At 39.9% G+C, this 18,027-nt stretch overlaps 1 protein-coding gene across 1 annotated transcript; it reads left to right on the forward strand.

Annotated features, from left to right (window-relative positions):
• Positions 1-874: 874 nt before the first annotated feature.
• NIPA1 (NIPA magnesium transporter 1) lies at positions 875-17,164 on the forward strand. Its single transcript, XM_075262817.1, has 5 exons — positions 875-1,160; positions 3,886-3,933; positions 7,793-7,883; positions 9,807-9,967; positions 16,486-17,164. Exons 1-5 carry the CDS (start codon positions 1,043-1,045, stop codon positions 16,995-16,997), a joined length of 930 nt encoding a protein of 309 aa, XP_075118918.1. The 5' UTR covers positions 875-1,042; the 3' UTR covers positions 16,998-17,164.
• Positions 17,165-18,027: the final 863 nt, after the last annotated feature.

Below are 18,027 nucleotides of genomic sequence, written 5' to 3' on the forward strand. Positions count from 1 at the left end.
TGACTGTTTGAAACACTAAATATTGATCAATGTTTCTTTCTTTCTTTTTTTTTATAACAAAAATGCAAGAAATATTGATCAACATTTACCACTAACATGAAGTACAATGTATCACAAATAATCTCAAAACTAGGATTGGTTTACATCTGTGCAAGGGTTTCCATTTCACAGGCCCCTCCGAACGGAAACCTAATCCGCATAAAAAAGAGGCTATCTTAGGAAACCTTGTGGTTTCCATCCAAAAAGGGCATAAAATGCGGAGAGAAAAGTGCGGCTTGCAGCGATTTACTCTCCTTATTTTTCATGCAGAAAGGCGAGTGGAATGCCCATACGGAGGCCAGGCGCAGATGTGAAACCAGCCTCATTTATGTAAGTGACACATGTCAACTTTGAAAAATGGGGTCGTGTCCTTCAGGTTTTTTTTTTTGGAAGCGTCTGTTTTTCTTCATTTATCGGGCAGTAGAAGGGTGCGTTCACACGGAGTAAAATGGAGTGTAATTTTACACGTGTAAAAAATTTACGTGCATATTTTGGAGCGTTTTTACACGTGGCGTTTACGGAGCGTTTTTTGGAGCTTTTCCGGAAGCGTGTTTTTCTACATGCATAAACGTTCCAAAACATGCTCCCTAAATGACACGTGTAAAAAACGCTTCAAAATACAAACCCTGAATGGAAATGGACTGAATGGAAATATATGTGTCGTGATTTGTTCTGTTTCTAAAGCCTTCCTAACATCAGAGTAATGGCCGCAGTGGCTCTATGGTACCACTTCGTGTTTGCAAACAATTGTAGAACAGGAACGTGCACGCTGTGTAATATTGTGTTATAGCAATAAAGTTAGAACAAAAAAAAAAAAATGAGCCCGCATATCCCAATGGCAGTATAGAGCAGAGAGCGGTATGTGTGTGAGTTTGTGTAGAGCACAGGAAAGTGACAGGACGGGTGATACCGGAAGGGGACTGACATGCTGCGGGTGTCAGGAAGAGGGAGCATGACAAGGCTACAGGCAGGGGAGTGACAGCACAACACCAGCATTGCCAGCATGGACTTCCAGGCTGAGTTGCCCTTACTGGGGCTGAGTGTGGCAGTTTTCTCCAGTCTGCTGAATGGCTCCACGTTCGTACTGCAGAAGAAAGGCATCCTGAGAGCCCGCACAAGAGGTAAGGGAGGGCAGTGTGCCAGTCCTAGGGAGTCTTGTCTTGCAGGAGATATTATATATGTAGCAGCCTCTAGAGTCTTGTTGGCAACCACACATTGATGCAGTAGCAGCCCTGCGCAGAGCTGGTAAGGGGCTCACTGACTGCAGTGCCTACAACTAGCAGCCTGACCTCCCTCTGTGTGTACCACAATACCCAGCATGCCTTTCACAGAGACTGCTGCAACAAAGCTTCTGTGTCGAATGGCATCTCAGAGCATCTTTGTGGATTCCTTCTCTGGTTGACCTATATGTCTTCTCCACATTCCTGTGCCCTTTCCAGTACAGAACATAGACTGGCATACTCTCCTGATGTCATCATAGCTGCAGAAGTTTACATTGCTATCCTAAGACCTGAAATATTGTCATGTAGGGCAATAAAAACAGCACAAGAATGCTCATGTGTTTACCCTAATATACACACTAATGCTTGCTTGTATGGTAGATTTGTGTTACATACGCTGATGCATATGCAGCTTCAACTTTCATTATTTGTGGTCTGTTGAGCAGGACCTTTGACAGTTGTCATTGCTGAGGTGATTGCATTTTTAAAAGGGTTATTATTAAATTAAGGAGTTATCCTATATTCAAAGGGTAAGTTGCTGCGCAGTGGTGCTCCACCAATAAGACCCCGACTGATCCTGAAAACTGGGTGTCTACTACCCATGGTGGATAAAGATGCACCCCTGCTCCATTCACTTCCATGGCAAAAGCAGTCTGCGGAGTCTGTGAGGAGAAACAGCCCATAGGAACACTAGAGATTTTTTATTCAGAATGCAGCAACATTTCTAATTAAAGTTCATTTGATTTGGGGTCAGAATCGCATGCTTGATTAAATGAGATGCCTATTAAATAAGTTGTCTGAAAAGTTAGTGACCATTTCCACACTGCCTAGTTCCCAATGTTTTCCATTTACTGGTCCCCATTGGTAATAGCCCGGAATCCCCAGTCAGCCAATTAACAACTGAGACAAGCATTCGTTATTTTTTAACATTAATGTCTATTACAGACAGTAATAGACGGCCGTCTGTTATACTGTCCGTTATTGCTGTTCGTTCTTTCGCTGCGCAAGTTCAGAAAGCAGAAATAAAAAAAACCCAGCAAATAAATGCACTGTATAGAGAAATGCATTAAAAGGATCAGTTAAAAAAAAACCTTGACACATTAACATCAGTTAGTGTCCGATAATGTTTTACAGACACTATCAGAACGGACATCCAACGGTAGTGTGAACGCCAGCTGGGTGGAGAAGTAAACAGATATTCTTAATAAGATATATTACAAAGTGTCTAATATTTAAATGCACTATTCATTTAGGAAAAGTTGTTAGGAAAAAAAAGTTGCTAGGAAAAGTAAACAAACAAATTAGAAATCTAAATCAAACCAATATTTGGTGTGATTACCCTTTGACTTCAAAACAGCATCAATTCTTCTAGGTATATTTGCACACAGTTTTTAATGGAACTTGACAGGTTGTTTCTTCAAAATTTCTGTAGAAGCAGGCTTGCTAAGATCCTTCTGTGTCTCCATGGGATCTCAGACAGACTCGATGATGTTGAGATCAGAGCTCTGTGGGGGCCATATCATCAACTCTAGGACTCCTCCTCCAAAGGGTGGCCACACCAAATATTAATTTGATTTAGATTTCTCTTTTGTTCATTCACTTCATTTTGTTAATGAACAAAATGTAACTATTACAGAGCATCTTTCATGTCCACGGGCACATGCAGTTTTATATACCGCTAGAAAGCCAACAGTGTGCTGAATTCAGCGCACCATCTGCTTTCTCGTTCTGTGCCCTGGGGGCAAGAGCTATCGGTGACGTTACCAGTAACTCTTCACTGTCAGAAGGGCGTTCCTGGGCTGTGAGGAGCGCCCCCACCCCCTCAACAGAACTGTTCATAGCTCTGAACTGTCTCAGGGGGCGTTCCTTACCGCCCAGCCATGATGCTGAGCTGTGAGAAATGCCCCCCTCCTTACAGTACTCTACAGTCCGACTCTCTGTGTGACTCCAACTCCTTTATAAATGGCACGATCAGTCAGAAGCAAATAGCGTCTATTCCATTAAAAAGCTAGTTTTTGAATTCCTATGAAAGTAAATATGTGGCATACTATACATCTAATATATTATACAATATTGATAATTGTATAATATGATAATAAAATAATCATTTTATTTTGAAATCACAGTCAATCGGTAATTTTTTTCTGACTTTGACTTTCTAGTTTAGTAGAGCTGGCAAGTCCTTTTTAAGTTAAAACTGTTTTCCAGGTCCCTGGGTAGTTCACATAGTAATGACCTATGCTCAGGATTAGGTATCCTATAGATGGGGGTCAGATAACAAGACCTGCAACAATCAGCTATTCTACATGCTTCTGGGTATCAGAAGCTATCCTGAAAATAGGTCATCAGTAAGAAAATTTCCCAGGATCCCTAAAACCCCTTTAACACAGTTTGTCACTGTTACTTTTGATCCATTGGAAAACAACAAATAATTGTCCTATGAAGCAGTGAACCTTGATTATCCTTGAGAAATGTTAGTAAATAATCCATAATTAGTTATCTAATTATTATTATTATTATTATTTATTAATATATTAGACTTTTTCACGAGAATTGCAGTGCATTATGCGTATTTCATTATCATTCCCTGTGTAATATATATAATTTTTATTTTTTTTAATTGTAGGTGTGTCTTACCTTACAGACCTGATATGGTGGATAGGCACAATCACAAGTAAGTCACTGATATAATTACAAAATAATTAAAGTGATGTCCCATCAACCTCTTTTTGAACTCAGCCCTGGGATGATCACCTAACTACCCAAGGAGTTGCACCCCTGGCAAAAAGTTATTAGAAAGCCATGGTCAGCAGTGTTTACAGACCGCAAATGTAGTACTACATGGCTACCAGTCATATGTAAGATGATTCTACCCAGCAGCTACATGGGTTTGGTAAAATGACATCCATATATCATAACAGGGCACACAAGCCAACCCTTTTTGTTAACATTCTGCACATGTTTTTGTTTTGTTTTGTTTTAGGCTGGGTTTACACAGGTTTTTTTGGGGGTTTTTTTGGGGGGGTTTTTTTGGGGGGGGTTTTGGGGTTTTTTTTTTGGGGGGAGGGGGGTTTGTTGAAGAAATACATGCCGTTTTCAGTTGCAGTAAAGCCTAGCACATATTACTATGCTGTCAATGGTCATTAAACTGAAAACCTCTGGTGTTCTGACTGTTAGCATACAAGTGGGATGCAACCAGTTCTGCCAATCTGGTTGTTAAAATTACAAATTGGATGGGGCCACACGGTGGCTCAGTGGTTAACACTGCATCCTTGCAGCGCTGGAGTCCTGGTGTTCAAATCCCACCAAGGGCAAAAAAACATCTGCAAGGAGTTTGTATGTTCTCCCCGTGTTTGCATGGATTTCCATCCCATATTCCAGACATACTGATAGGGAAAAATGTACATTGTGAGCTCTATGTGGGGCTCACAATCTACATTAAAAATAATAATAATAAAAAAAATAATTACAAATTGGATCACAGAAATGGGGAGAAGAGAAGCTCCGACCTGGTTCTGTTGATGGAAAGAGCTGGGGCTTCCTACCCTATCACTTTTTGACTTGTATGCTGCAGGCCACATTAATGAATGTACTTATATCTCTGCTCCCTGGTTCCTCCTGCTTCGGATGCATATCATCACAGCAGTGCACAGGGGAACAGCAGAACGGCGTAGACTGGAAGAAGATAGGTTAATACTAAGAACTGTATGAGGCATATTATCCTGTATGGGGTCCACTATATAGGGACATTACTGTATGAGATCCGCTATATGGGGGACAGTATACTATATGGAGTCACTATACTGTACACAGGCAACTATATGGGTACATGATATTATTTGAATAAATGTTGATTTATTTATTATTTTTGCTAAAGAATAAATGTGGATTGTTGTTCATGGAAAAAAAAAATAAGCCATCCCCTGAAAATAAGCCCTGACCCATCTTTCGTAGCAAAAACATATATATAACATGGGGACATTACTGCATAGGGGACAGTATACTCTATGAGGACTACTATATAGAGACATTACTGTATGGGGGACATTACATGGTGAACATTGTACTGTATCAGGGCCACTATGTGGGGGACCGTACACTGTATGTTCATGCCGAAAAGTCAGCTCCATTGTTTTCAATGGCAGACAAAGATCAAAGTAGGATGCAGAAAAAATAAGTGTCCAGCTCAATATTGCTGCTGAAACAGCCACAGAGTCGGCGTTGTGAGACACCCCGCTGATTGGGTTAATTCATTTGAGCCTAATCAACACGGAAAAGCCAATATGGAAGCCAAATTTCTGCTTTAGTTCCACTGGGGGGCCCTGGAGGACCTGAACATGAAGTGGAATCTGATGTAGTTGTACACCTCAAACATCTATTAATTTTCTGCTGTATGAACCCTAGTCTTACTGGAGTTATGCACCTTTCTAATATTGATGGCCTTATGATAGGCCAATAATATTATATGTGCGGGGGTCCGACCAACAGGACCCCTGCAGATCAGCTGTCCCAGAATAGTGTGACAATGAGTAATGTTAACATGCCAAGAGTTGCACTGCTCACTCATCACTCAATTTGTAGTAGTGGGTTTAGGTACTGCAGCAGTTTACATTGTAGAGGGTAACCAACACTGCTTCCGGCATGTTAACATTACTGGTAGCCATACTGTCTCAGAATAGCTGATCTGTGGGCATCCTGGCTGTCTTACCCTTGAATATGTTATATATATATATATACTCTCACCGGCCACTTTATTAGGTACACCTGTCCAACTGCTCGTTAACACTTAATTTCTAATCAGCCAATCACATGGCGGCAACTCAGTGCATTTAGGCATGTAGACATGGTCAAGACAATCTCCTGCAGTTCAAACCGAGCATCAGTATGGGGAAGAAAGGTGATTTGAGTGCCTTTGAACGTGGCATGGTTGTTGGTGCCAGAAGGGCTGGTCTGAGTATTTCAGAAACTGCTGATCTACTGGGATTTTCACGCACAACCATCTCTAGGGTTTACAGAGAATGGTCCGAAAAAGAAAAAAACATCCAGTGAGCGGCAGTTCTGTGGGCGGAAATGCGTTGTTGATGCCAGAGGTCAGAGGAGAATGGCCAGACTGGTTCGAGCTGATAGAAAGGCAACAGTGACTCAAATAGCCACCCGTTACAAGCAAGGTAGCCAGAAGAGCATCTCTGAACGCACAGTACGTCGAACTTTGAGGCAGATGGGCTACAGCAGCAGAAGACCACACCGGGTGCCACTCCTTTCAGCTAAGAACAGGAAACTGAGGCTACAATTTGCACAAGCTCATCGAAATTGGACAATTGAAGATTGGAAAAACGTTGCCTGGTCTGATGAGTCTCGATTTCTGCTGCGACATTCGGATGGTAGGGTCAGAATTTGGCGTCAACAACATGAAAGCATGGATCCATCCTGCCTTGTATCAACGGTTCAGGATGGTGGTGGTGGTGTCATGGTGTGGGGAATATTTTCTTGGCACTCTTTGGGCCCCTTGGTACCAATTGAGCATCGTTGCAACGCCAAAGCCTACCTGAGTATTGTTGCTGACCATGTCCATCCCTTTATGACCACAATGTACCCAACATCTGATGGCTACTTTCAGCAGGATAATGCGCCATGTCATAAAGCTGGAATCATCTCAGACTGGTTTCTTGAACATGACAATGAGTTCACTGTACTCCAATGGCCTCCACAGTCACCAGATCTCAATCCAATAGAGCATCTTTGGGATGTGGTGGAACGGGAGATTCGCATCATGGATGTGCAGCCGGCAAATCTGCAGCAACTGTGTGATGCCATCATGTCAATATGGACCAAAATCTCTGAGGAATGCTTCCAGCACCTTGTTGAATCTATGCCACGAAGAATTGAGGCAGTTCTGAAGGCAAAAGGGGGTCCAACCCGTTACTAGCATGGTGTACCTAATAAAGTGGCCGGTGAGTGTGTGTATATATATATATATATATATATATATATATATATATATATATATATATATATATATATATATATATATATATATATTTTAATATTAGGTAACACTCTTGGTCGCTTTGTGCTATAGGGGAAACTCCTGAAAGATTTCACCGCCTTTGCCTTACACCTATACCTCCCCCAATGGAACCTGTTGTTAAAAAAATGTGAATCCCACCACTGGTGAGATGCATGGTAACATGTGCCACTCATCACTGTAATTAAAAAAATGTGCACAGATCTAGAGCAAAAAAGCACTGTGTGAACTCCAGCTAAACATGGTATCAATGATCTGACTAGTTAAACTACTTATGTAAAGCGTAATTGAATTCTGAATTTCTGAAAGGGATAAATATATTCTTAAATCAATTGTATGTGTCTGTATAAGTGTGTGTGTGTGTGTGTGTGTGTGTGTGTATATATATATATATATATATATATATATATATATATATATATATATATATATAATTTTTTTTTTTTTTTTTTTTTAAACCTAGTAAGGCACATACTTGTCTTCTAACTATATATTGACTTTATTCTAGTGGCTTTAGGGCAGATTGGAAATTTCCTTGCCTATACAGCTGCTCCAGCTGTGCTGGTAACTCCATTGGGTGCTCTGGGCATTCCTTTTGGGTAAGTCGATTTGCTATTTTTTTTTTTTCTAAAGTGGGAGTGTGAAATGGCACCCTAGTCGGCACACTGAAGATAGGAAGTTCCAAAATACATTAAGGCCCTGGCCTCACGTTGCGAAAACGCCACATTTTACAGTACCTGCAAAGTTAAAAAAAAAAAATCAGCACCAGAAAAGCTGCAAAATAAGTCACAGCATGTCAATTATATCTAAGGAAATACTGGCATTTTCTTTATAGGTATGATAGAAGCAGAAGGTCCGCAGATTTTTTTTGCTGCTGCTGCTCAATACATGGGCCTTAGCAAAAAAGTAGTTAATTACAGGAGTGGAATTCTTCTGCTGACTTTCTGCAAAAAATGCTTCAGGCCCACATTGCAAAATTGCAGTGTTTTATATTACCTGTAAAGTGGATGGGATTATGGCTAATCCCATCCACACAGTGCATAAAAAGTCAATTTTCAAAAGCGCTCGACGTTTTATAAATTGCAGCATGTCATACCTATGAAAGCGCTGGAGTTTTCCTTATACGTATAATAGAAGCAGAAAGTCCGCAAATTTTTGGCTGCTGCTCAATACGTGGGCCTTAGCCAAAAAAGTAGTTAATCGCGCTAGTAGAATTCCCCTTTGGCAATATCTCCATAAGGTGCTGCGGAATATGATGAGACAGTATAAGTAAGCCAAATAAATAAATTTGATTGCCATTTGATGTTTAGTAAATGCTACCTCAGAGATCCACTTAAAAACATGTTAGGATTTCTAGCTGAGATTGTATTAATTAAAGATTTTAATCTAAAGTAAAAAAAAAAAAGTGAAAGCGCTATATTCCATTTATAAGCTTCATTTACTTGCAGGCTGCTCACTCCAGTCATTTAAGAATGGAAGAATGGAGAAAAGTATAGCAAATTACTGCAAACCTTTGAACCATCTAGCTAATAAAGTTCTTTGATCGCAGCAGCATCAGCACTGATTCAAGCAGGCAGTTTCTTTCAGTGCAGTGTTGCCCTATATTCACACAGGAGTGAGAATTGACTGTATGACCGCCATATTAATTAGACTGTCTGCGAATGGCCACTAACATGACCGATATTTGGACAGTCCGCTGTGACAGACTATCAAAATACAGCTTATGCTCTATTTTTGTCCATTTTCACAGATCCTTCCATGTGCTGATATGTATGAGGTATTTGGGAAAATGAGTGCCCCTTGGGTATAAAATGGCCATGAAAAATTTTAGACATTTTTCACCTCTGTTTTCACCCATGGTTGTGTGTGAATGTAGGGCTATTGGTGTGAGGAGAGGGATAGCAAATGCAATGTGAGATAGCAGGCTTGTCAATAGAGAAACTGGAAACCAGTCTTCAGTTCCACTATAATACTAATATTATAATAATAATACATTTTATTTATATAGCGCAACATATTCTGCAGCACAGTACAATTTGTAATGTTCAACTACAGACAGATTGAGACATTACAGAGTAATAAGTCATTTCACACAATGGGACTGTAGGCCCTGCTCGCTGGAGCTTACAATCTATGAGGTAGAGGGGGTGACACAAGAGATAGCAGGGGCGGCATAGGAGGGAGCATTGCTTATACAGTATCTGTAAAATGTCAGACAATAACAGCTTCCTGTGATTTATGGAAAAATAAATCTTGTAGTGCAAATGGCTGAGCTATGAAGGTTTCACAAATGCTCTATACATGTAGATCTTGTTCCTTTGTTACTTATCTCCACATGCTAAAGGTAATTTAGCTCCTTCTCGCTTGCAGTTTCCACGTTTTCAGTCATTCTTTTCTATGGAAAGCCCCTGGTATAAATGTGCAATGCCTTTCACTTACATCGGGACATCATGTTATATTCTAAACCTCATTTTATATTCCTGAATAATTTATGTGGCTTCATTTTGTTTTACATTTGGAAGGTCGGTCTTGGCCTCATATGTGCTGAAAGAAAAGCTTAATTTCTTGGGAAAATTGGGATGTCTCCTCAGCTGTGTGGGCTCTGTTATCCTTATTATCCACTCTCCCAAGTCTGAAAGTATAACATCACGAGCTGAGTTTGAAGAAAAACTTTCTAACCCAGGTACAGTTATCTTTCTGGAGGTTTCATGCTAAACGTGCTAGTTAGCCAAACAATAATTTAAATCCATTTTCATTGTGATTTTATCTTTTTTTTTTATTTATTTATATTTTTTATATTAATGGTACAAATTTGGACAATTTTCATCTGTTATTTTCCCAAGTGTCTGGGGTATTCAAATGCTCATTGGAAGGTTTGCTCGTGTGTTTGGGATAGTTGCTTGTACAACCAATCAACCACAGTTCATTGTAGGCAGTTGATGATGGTCTAAAATCGAATCTCCATGGCCATTTTAAAGGGGTTTGTCCAGGATTTTTTAGTACTGGTGAAAGAGGAGGTCAGTATTTTATTTATTTATTTTAAGGTTTAACTTTCTTTGGCTTGCTGCCTCAGTACTAAAATATCCTAGATAACACCTTTAAGGCCGGTGGAAGACAACCGTGCTGCAACTGGCTGGCAGTGAATTAAAAGCACAGGGAGGCACACAGGGCCGTGTTTCTGCGGCTCCTTTCATTAAATTAATAAGAGCCACAGAGGCAAGGGCAAGCAAAATAGGACAGGAATAGGACCTGTTCTATACTTTGCGGCCAGGAGTTTCGCCCCTGCACACAGGACCGTGAAATTCACAGTCGTTTGTATGGGCCCTTAGAAAAGAATGGGTCAGTGTGATATCCATGAAATACACGGATAGCAGTCTGACCATAGTTGTCTGCAAGGGGCCTAAGGCTAAGGTCCCACGCTGGGGAAACGCAGCTTTTTATGTTGCAGAGTTTGCAAAAAAAAATTTGAGTCAAAGCCAAGAATATCTACAAAAGATATTATAATTCTACCTTCTGCTCATTCCACTCCTTGGCTTTGGCTCAAAAAACCATAGCAAAATCTATAGTAAAAGAAAAGGCGTTTGTGGAACGTGGCCTCAGCCTAAGGTTGAATTTAGCAAACAAAATTTTAGAAATAAATCCCGCACACATATATTCTAATAAATTATGTTTTATTATTTGTATATATATATAAAAATTACCAACATAAGACATAAACTGAGAAAATTTGAATCCGCATTTAACACCTCATGGCAGTAGATACAATATTATATAGTAAGGAGTTAGTGCATCTATATGAAAAATACACCATGAATGTGCACAGATAAAATAGGGAAGGCTTGAAGTCTTATCCAAATAAATAAAAATAAATAAAGTAACTATAAATGTGGTGTTAAAATCACACCTACTTTATTTGTATTAAATCAATCCTTTGGACTTGGGTCAGGGTAGTGCCAAGGTTTTGCTCCCAGGCAGCCATAAAGTCAGGCTTAAGGTCAGGGGGTGGAGCGTTAAAGAAACCATATATGAAAGTGAGAGAGCCTCTATCCGCCACTCTAAACCAGCACAATTGCTCAAAGCTGGTAGGTGAGATTTCTGGATTGAGTGGGGTGGGAGAACGGAAAAAGTGCAATACTTGTGCAGTCCAAAATTAGTCTAAGGGAGAGCCTAGCGGAGACATAATGTTTATGAAGGTAAGAGACGCTGGTAACCCATCCAATCTCTTATGGAAATACATAACACACCAGTGTATACGTGGCCGCTTGTAGACCCAAATAAAGTTTAAGATTTAATTCTGGCGGGATGCTAAGGAGGCGGAGGACATCGGAGTCAGGAGGATGTGGAAAAAGTTGAGAATACGGGATAAGGTAACCATCTTAACTGAGTGGACACATCTTATCCAGGAGAGAGTGGGGCAATGCCATGCAACGAGGTCCTTTCAGTGCTTCAGATCAACATGGCGTAGTTCCTTTTAAAATGGGCTTCTAAAGAGTTGCAATAATTAATGCCTAACCAGGGAAAATATTTATCTCTCGGTTGAAAGCCAAAATTCAGGGCAATCAACTTGGCAGTGGCCGAAGGGATGTTACATTGTAGAATTTTGGATTTTGATGTATTTAGTCTAAGGCCTAATAATTTCGTAAAACGGGAGATAGTATTGATCAAGTTCGGGAGAGAAACCAAAGGATTGGTGATAGTCAACAGCATATTATCTGTAAATTAAGTTAGATTTATATTTGTGGTCTCAAATCCCTAATTTAGACAGTGCAGTTGAGTGAGGTTAAAGGGGTTGTCCCATTAAAGACACTGTGAATAGGTGATAAGAGTCACAAACCTGGGGGGTAGACCGCCATGTTCCCCAGTGATCACAACAACGGGGGACTGAAAGTCCCCTATGTCTCCTCCATGTGAATGAAACATCAGTGGACTTGCGTGACCAGTGTTTCATTCATTGCAGAGTGTTCCATGCAGATATTACAGTCATGGCAGCCCCATAGCAGTGAATGGAGCGCCAATCATTTAAGTGCACTGACAGAGACATAGGGGACTTTCAGTGCCTTGTTCTCCTCAGCAATGGGGTACCTAACGATTGGAAATCCTAACAAAGTGGATGGGAGATAAGTCTTTAATGGAGGAACCCCTTTAAAACTGTATCAAAAACTTCTTCAGAAAAACCACGTGTTTTGGAAGCACTCGCATTTTACATGTAAAAACACATTTATTTTCATTGCTGTTTTAAGTGCACCATCTGAATATACCATGAGGCTGGGAATAAAGGGGAAGGGTTGACTATAATCTACAGTAGCAGCACAGTGGATGAGATTTAAACAACTATTATCCAAATGCTGCGACTAAATGCCACTGCAATAAGTGACCTGCACTAAAGGTTTTAAATGCACAACATTTCAGTCATGACCTGTGGCTCTCAACCTTTGGTATTTCCTGTAGGTGAGGTGCATTTGGTTCACCTTGATGGAAATTCAACAACATGTTTGCACTGTGTTTCCTTAGATCCACTGGTGAAACCAGGCAATTCCTATGGTAACCACTCAAACCCTTCAGTATCTGCACTCCGGATACTGACAAAAATGTGACCTTATTTAATTTTATAATGGAAATTAAACATAATGTTCTACTAAATGAAATAATGTATCCCCTATTTTATGAATATTCTAATTGCTGTTATGCAGGTAATACAACTCTTATGGAGCGTCTAATATTCTTAACAATTTGTAGTGGGGTACTGTATAATTTGCTGTGAATCCTCTTTATGATGATGAAATGAGAGCTGCATAACAATAACAGATTGAATAAAGTGCATTGAACTCGGGCCTGCATCAGCTGAGTCATTTCCACCTAAACCATCATATAATTCCAGTAATTATACAAATCTAATTCACAAACATGTCAATGGAAAACTTCTAGTGCTGTGAAATGTATTGTTTCTTATACACTCAACACTGAAACTGCAGCATCAAGAGGAAAAAGACTTGGAATTATGGAAATTACAGGATTGATAGATATGGAAATGATCGAAAATGGAAACAAAATATTCAAAGCATTTTGATTTATTTTGTATTGAGTATAAGCACCACGTGAAGAAATATGCACTCTTACATGCTTGGCGTGAACTTCACTGATGGATGCGAACCTACCACTGGTAAAGGATTAATTTCACTGAAGGTGAGAGTAACAAAACAAAAGAAAAGCTTTTATGTCTACTATTACAGGACTGAAATAAATATGATACAAAATACTGCCCTAAAAAAGAGAGCCCTGCAAAAGATACCTGAGGCAGGATATGCTCAACTAATATACCATAGTTTGGAGATTATGGAACTGAGTGGGTTTAACATATAAAACCCACAATAAGAAACAATGGAACCAATGACAAAGTTCCTATAGAGCAGTGATGGAGAACCTATTTGAGACCAAATACCCAAACTGCAACTCAAAACTCACTAAATTATCGCAAAGTGCCAACACGGCAATTATACCTTAAAGAGAACCTTTCATGTCCTCAGGCACCTGCGGTTTTATATACAGCTAGAAAGCTGACAGTGCACTGAATTCAGTACATTATCAACTTTCCCATTATGTGCCTCTGGTGAAGAGCTATCGGTGCCATTACTGTAGCTCTTGATCATTAGAAGGGTGTTCCTGACAGTGGGCAGAACGCCCCTTCTGACAGTAGAGTCCATAGCGCTGTATTGTCAGAGGGAGCGTTCCTTACTGCCCAGCGATGATGCTGCGTGGTGAGGAATGCCCCCCCAGTACTAGTCTATGGGCGAGTACTGTCAGGAGGAAGGAGGGGTGTTCCTCACCACTCAGTGTTATGGCTGGGCAGTAAGGAATGCCCCCTCTGACAGTACAGCGCTATGGACTCTACTGTCAGAAGGGGCGTTCCGCACAGACTGTCAGGAACGCCCTCCTGACACTGAAGAGCTACGGTAACAGCACCGATAGCTCTTCACCAGGCGCACATAACGGGAAAGCCGATAGTCCGCTGAGTATAGCACACTGTCGGCTTTCTTGTGGTATGTTCACTAGGAGTGACTATATCAGTATAGTGCAGTCACTTTCAGTGGCTATTATCATTGAACTCAGATATATTGTATATGAATATTAATCATTAATCCCCAATGGGATACTGATATTAGCCACTGACTGGGTTATTTGTTTTGAGCACATGCATGATTGATGGTAATGATCCAGTTCTAGCCAGTAGTTGGTTAATCACATGGCTGAACTCTGTATTTGTTAGATTGAATTGTATGGCTCTACATTTATGTCCCAGGCAATATCTCTCCCTTTATCGCAGTCAGTCTTCCAACTTATTGATACTATATAGGAACTTTGTCATTGGTTCCTATTGTGGGTTTTATATATTACATAGTCCTGCAAACTATTGTGTATTAGTTGTGCATATCTTGTCCCCAGGTATCTTTTGCAGGGCTTTTTTTTTAGGGTAGTATTTTCTATCATAATAATTTCAGTCCTAGGGTGTATTTAATGGTAGAAGGAAAACTTAGTTTTGTTGCTCTCACCTTCAATGAAGTTACATGCTATTGACAATAGCACGAGCAACAAGTGGCCTGAAATTGTCTTGTTACAAATGAGAGAAATGGAGAAATGACCACACCAGTGATTTCACAACTAAATCCGTGTAACTCTGGGCTGTTAGTGTACCTGAGCTAAAGACCATTATCCCGGAAGCAGGGCTAGGGTGATGTTCCTTTGTAAAGCTTCTTCATGGCGTTCTCCACATGGTCTCCAGAACAATCTCTGGCTATTATTGTTTCCGAGACAAAAGCAGGACTCAGAAAATCTTCTGGCAGAGATTTATCTTGAGAACAAAGAATTGGGCATGCTGAAATCCCTGCCCTAATGTGGGGAAAATGTTAGAACACCCTCTTATACATTAAATGGTCAGCTGATTCTGCCTGTATTGTCTGGTTCAGCTGACATTTGCGTCTAACATGTAGGTCCAGTTTAGAAACCTCTAGCAGAATATATCCTCATGAGGAAGATCAGCTCAATATAGGACACTCATAATACTAATTTCATTAACACAATTATTTTTTATTGATATTCTTTAAAATCTTGGCCCCAGATTTTGTTTGGTAAAATATTGTTTTCCTATGAGGATAATGTGAAGGACGTATTCTATTTCATTCATTATGTCATATATTCAGTTCACTTTTGGTGCCCTATTTGTTATACCCTTCCTGGCCCTTCTCTCCTGCTTGCTGACCACCTGTGCTCTTCACCATCAGATAACTCCAAAGACACTACACATCTCAATTGTATATATCATCAGGGTCGCTAGTTCTCATAGAACAGGAAACTGCTGATATTTATGAATGTGTACATTAACAAGATATATATAATGGTATAAAAGTATGTGTTGAATAGAAATCCTTTAATCTACTTGGTGCTGACACAGAAAAGGTATATTGCTGGGTGACCTGGTTCGTGGTGGTAGAAATATAGTGAAATGGAAATGCCTGTCATACAGTTTCTTAGATTCTTTTACATCCATTGATTTTTAGGTCTCTACCCACTTCACAAAATGTCCATTGTGACAATTCTAAGTCAGCTAATCTAAATGTAACACAAAAACAGTAATAGAATCCTATCACAGCATTACCCAAACACAATGATTAAGGTACAGACTGTAACATCTAATAGCTCAGTTGTTGATTTGGTCCCTAACCCTGCTTTTTCTGTCATGGTTATAAATAGACCATGATTCAGGGTTAGCGGCTGCCTCATCCATTGGGCTATCCGTTTTCTTAGACAGTTACAGAATGCCTTCCACACCTCAAGCAACTTTAACTCTTTGCATCCTTCAGTGGCATTGATCCACTGATTCGGGCCCAGTTGGCGTTTCTTCGTTAGCCCCTAATGTTCCTAAGCAATTATTTCTGTTAGTTTTAGCACCGTTATGCTGTCAGATGGCGGTCCCTGTTTTTCTGTTCCAGCCCAGGACCCGCCTACAGTAGAGAGCATAATTTTGCTGAAACTATCAAATATGATTGCTCAAGAACAATGGGCATTAGAGAAAAAACTTCAACGGCACCAGAATAAGTAGCAGAACCTATTACAGAGAGGTGGTGGAGGTGGTGAAATGTCCTCTATAACCAGTATTCTTAAAAATGTTATCTGAAATATTAATACTCTATATTTTATGTCTTTCAGTATTCCTCGGTTACCTCTGTTTTGTTCTCCTGATGTTGACGTTGCTGATATTTTGGCTTTCCCCAGTGTATGGCAAGAAAAATATCATGGTTTACATAGGTGTGTGCTCGCTGTTAGGTACATTTACTGTCCCCTGTACCAAAGGCATTGGACTTTTTGCTCAAGATGCTTTTACCAACAATCCAAGCAGCTCAAGCTCAACTTACCTTTTTGTATGCCTCCTGGCAGTCCTGGGGTGTAGCATTCTCATCCAGTTTCGATATATTAACAAAGCTCTAGAAGACTATGACTCTTGCATATTTAGTGCTATTTATTATGTTACGTTTACAACGATAGTCCTGGTCGCAACTGCAATTCTTTTTCAAGAATGGACCAAAGTTGGAGCAGTAGACTTCTTGGCCATGTTGTGTGGGTTCACGACTGTGTCTACTGGAGTTATATTAATTCAGATGTTCAAAGAGTTTAATATCAGCTTCCGGGAGCTAAACAAAACACCAGAGAAGAAGGAGTGAAAAGACCAATCTTACACATGACCAATGGCGATTCCATGTCAAACTGGGCAAAGCTTGCTCTAGCCTCTATTTTTTGTACAATGTAATACAGCAAATATGCTCTTATGAAAGAGTAATGGTAACGTGGTACATTTGCACTACTGGAAAATAGAAACCTACAACAAGACCATATTTAAAGGTGTTGACCACTTTCAGACCAATATTGAGAGACAAATGTTATTTGTATAATAAAAATTTGTACAATTTTCCAATATACTTTCTGTATCAATTCTTCATGGTTTTCTAGATCTCTGCTTGCTGTCATTCATTCTGCTTATTTCTAGTGGTTAACAATCAGTCTATGGTCATGTGATATCACACAGGTACAAAGGTTGTTATAGCCACAGCATAGTAATCAGAAATCTGCCTGATGACGTGCTGTACATCTGTGTGTTCATTACATGACTATTGACCGTATATCACATGACAATGGACTCATAACCATGAGTAAGCAGAATGAAAGACAGCAAACAGAGATCTAGAAAACCATGAGGAATTGATACAGAAACTATATTGAAAAATTGTACAACTTCTTGTTATAAAATAACATTTGTCTCTCAATATTGGTCTAAATGTGACCAATGCCTTTAAAGGATGACTGTTGACTATCTGTTGAAAGTGTCCTCATCTAATCTGCTGACTAGTCTGTAGTATTTTGCAAAGGATGGCCAGAGCCCAACACAGCACTTTGTGATTTATGCCTCTGTAGAATAGAACATGTACCCTAAGTCTGTTTATAGTAAATCTGTCAAGTAATTTCTGCTTCTCCGGAGATTGACAGAGAAAAGCTTATGATAGATACTGTAGGATTATATTATTAAGAGCATGATTTCTGAGTAATCCCGACGGGACTCCTAAAAGAGATATTGAGATTTCTGCTTACCCTGCCCACACACAATGATTGACAGTCTTCTGTGTTCTCACACTAGAGATCACTGTGTCTGGGCACGGTTACTCAAGTTCTGATGCCAGTTATATATAAATGTATATA

This window comes from Leptodactylus fuscus, chromosome 2, assembly GCF_031893055.1.
Source record: "Leptodactylus fuscus isolate aLepFus1 chromosome 2, aLepFus1.hap2, whole genome shotgun sequence".
Lineage (NCBI taxonomy): Eukaryota > Metazoa > Chordata > Amphibia > Anura > Leptodactylidae > Leptodactylus > Leptodactylus fuscus.

Excerpts from the sequence above, each read along its gene's own strand:
- NIPA1 (XM_075262817.1), top strand. The coding sequence starts at position 1,043 with ATGGACTTCCAGGCTGAGTTGCCCTTACTGGGGCTGAGTGTGGCAGTT. Across the intron at positions 1,161-3,885 it reads CCTGAGAGCCCGCACAAGAG|GTGTGTCTTACCTTACAGAC; the intron begins GTAAGGGAGGGC and ends TTTTAATTGTAG. Across the intron at positions 3,934-7,792 it reads GTGGATAGGCACAATCACAA|TGGCTTTAGGGCAGATTGGA; the intron begins GTAAGTCACTGA and ends ACTTTATTCTAG.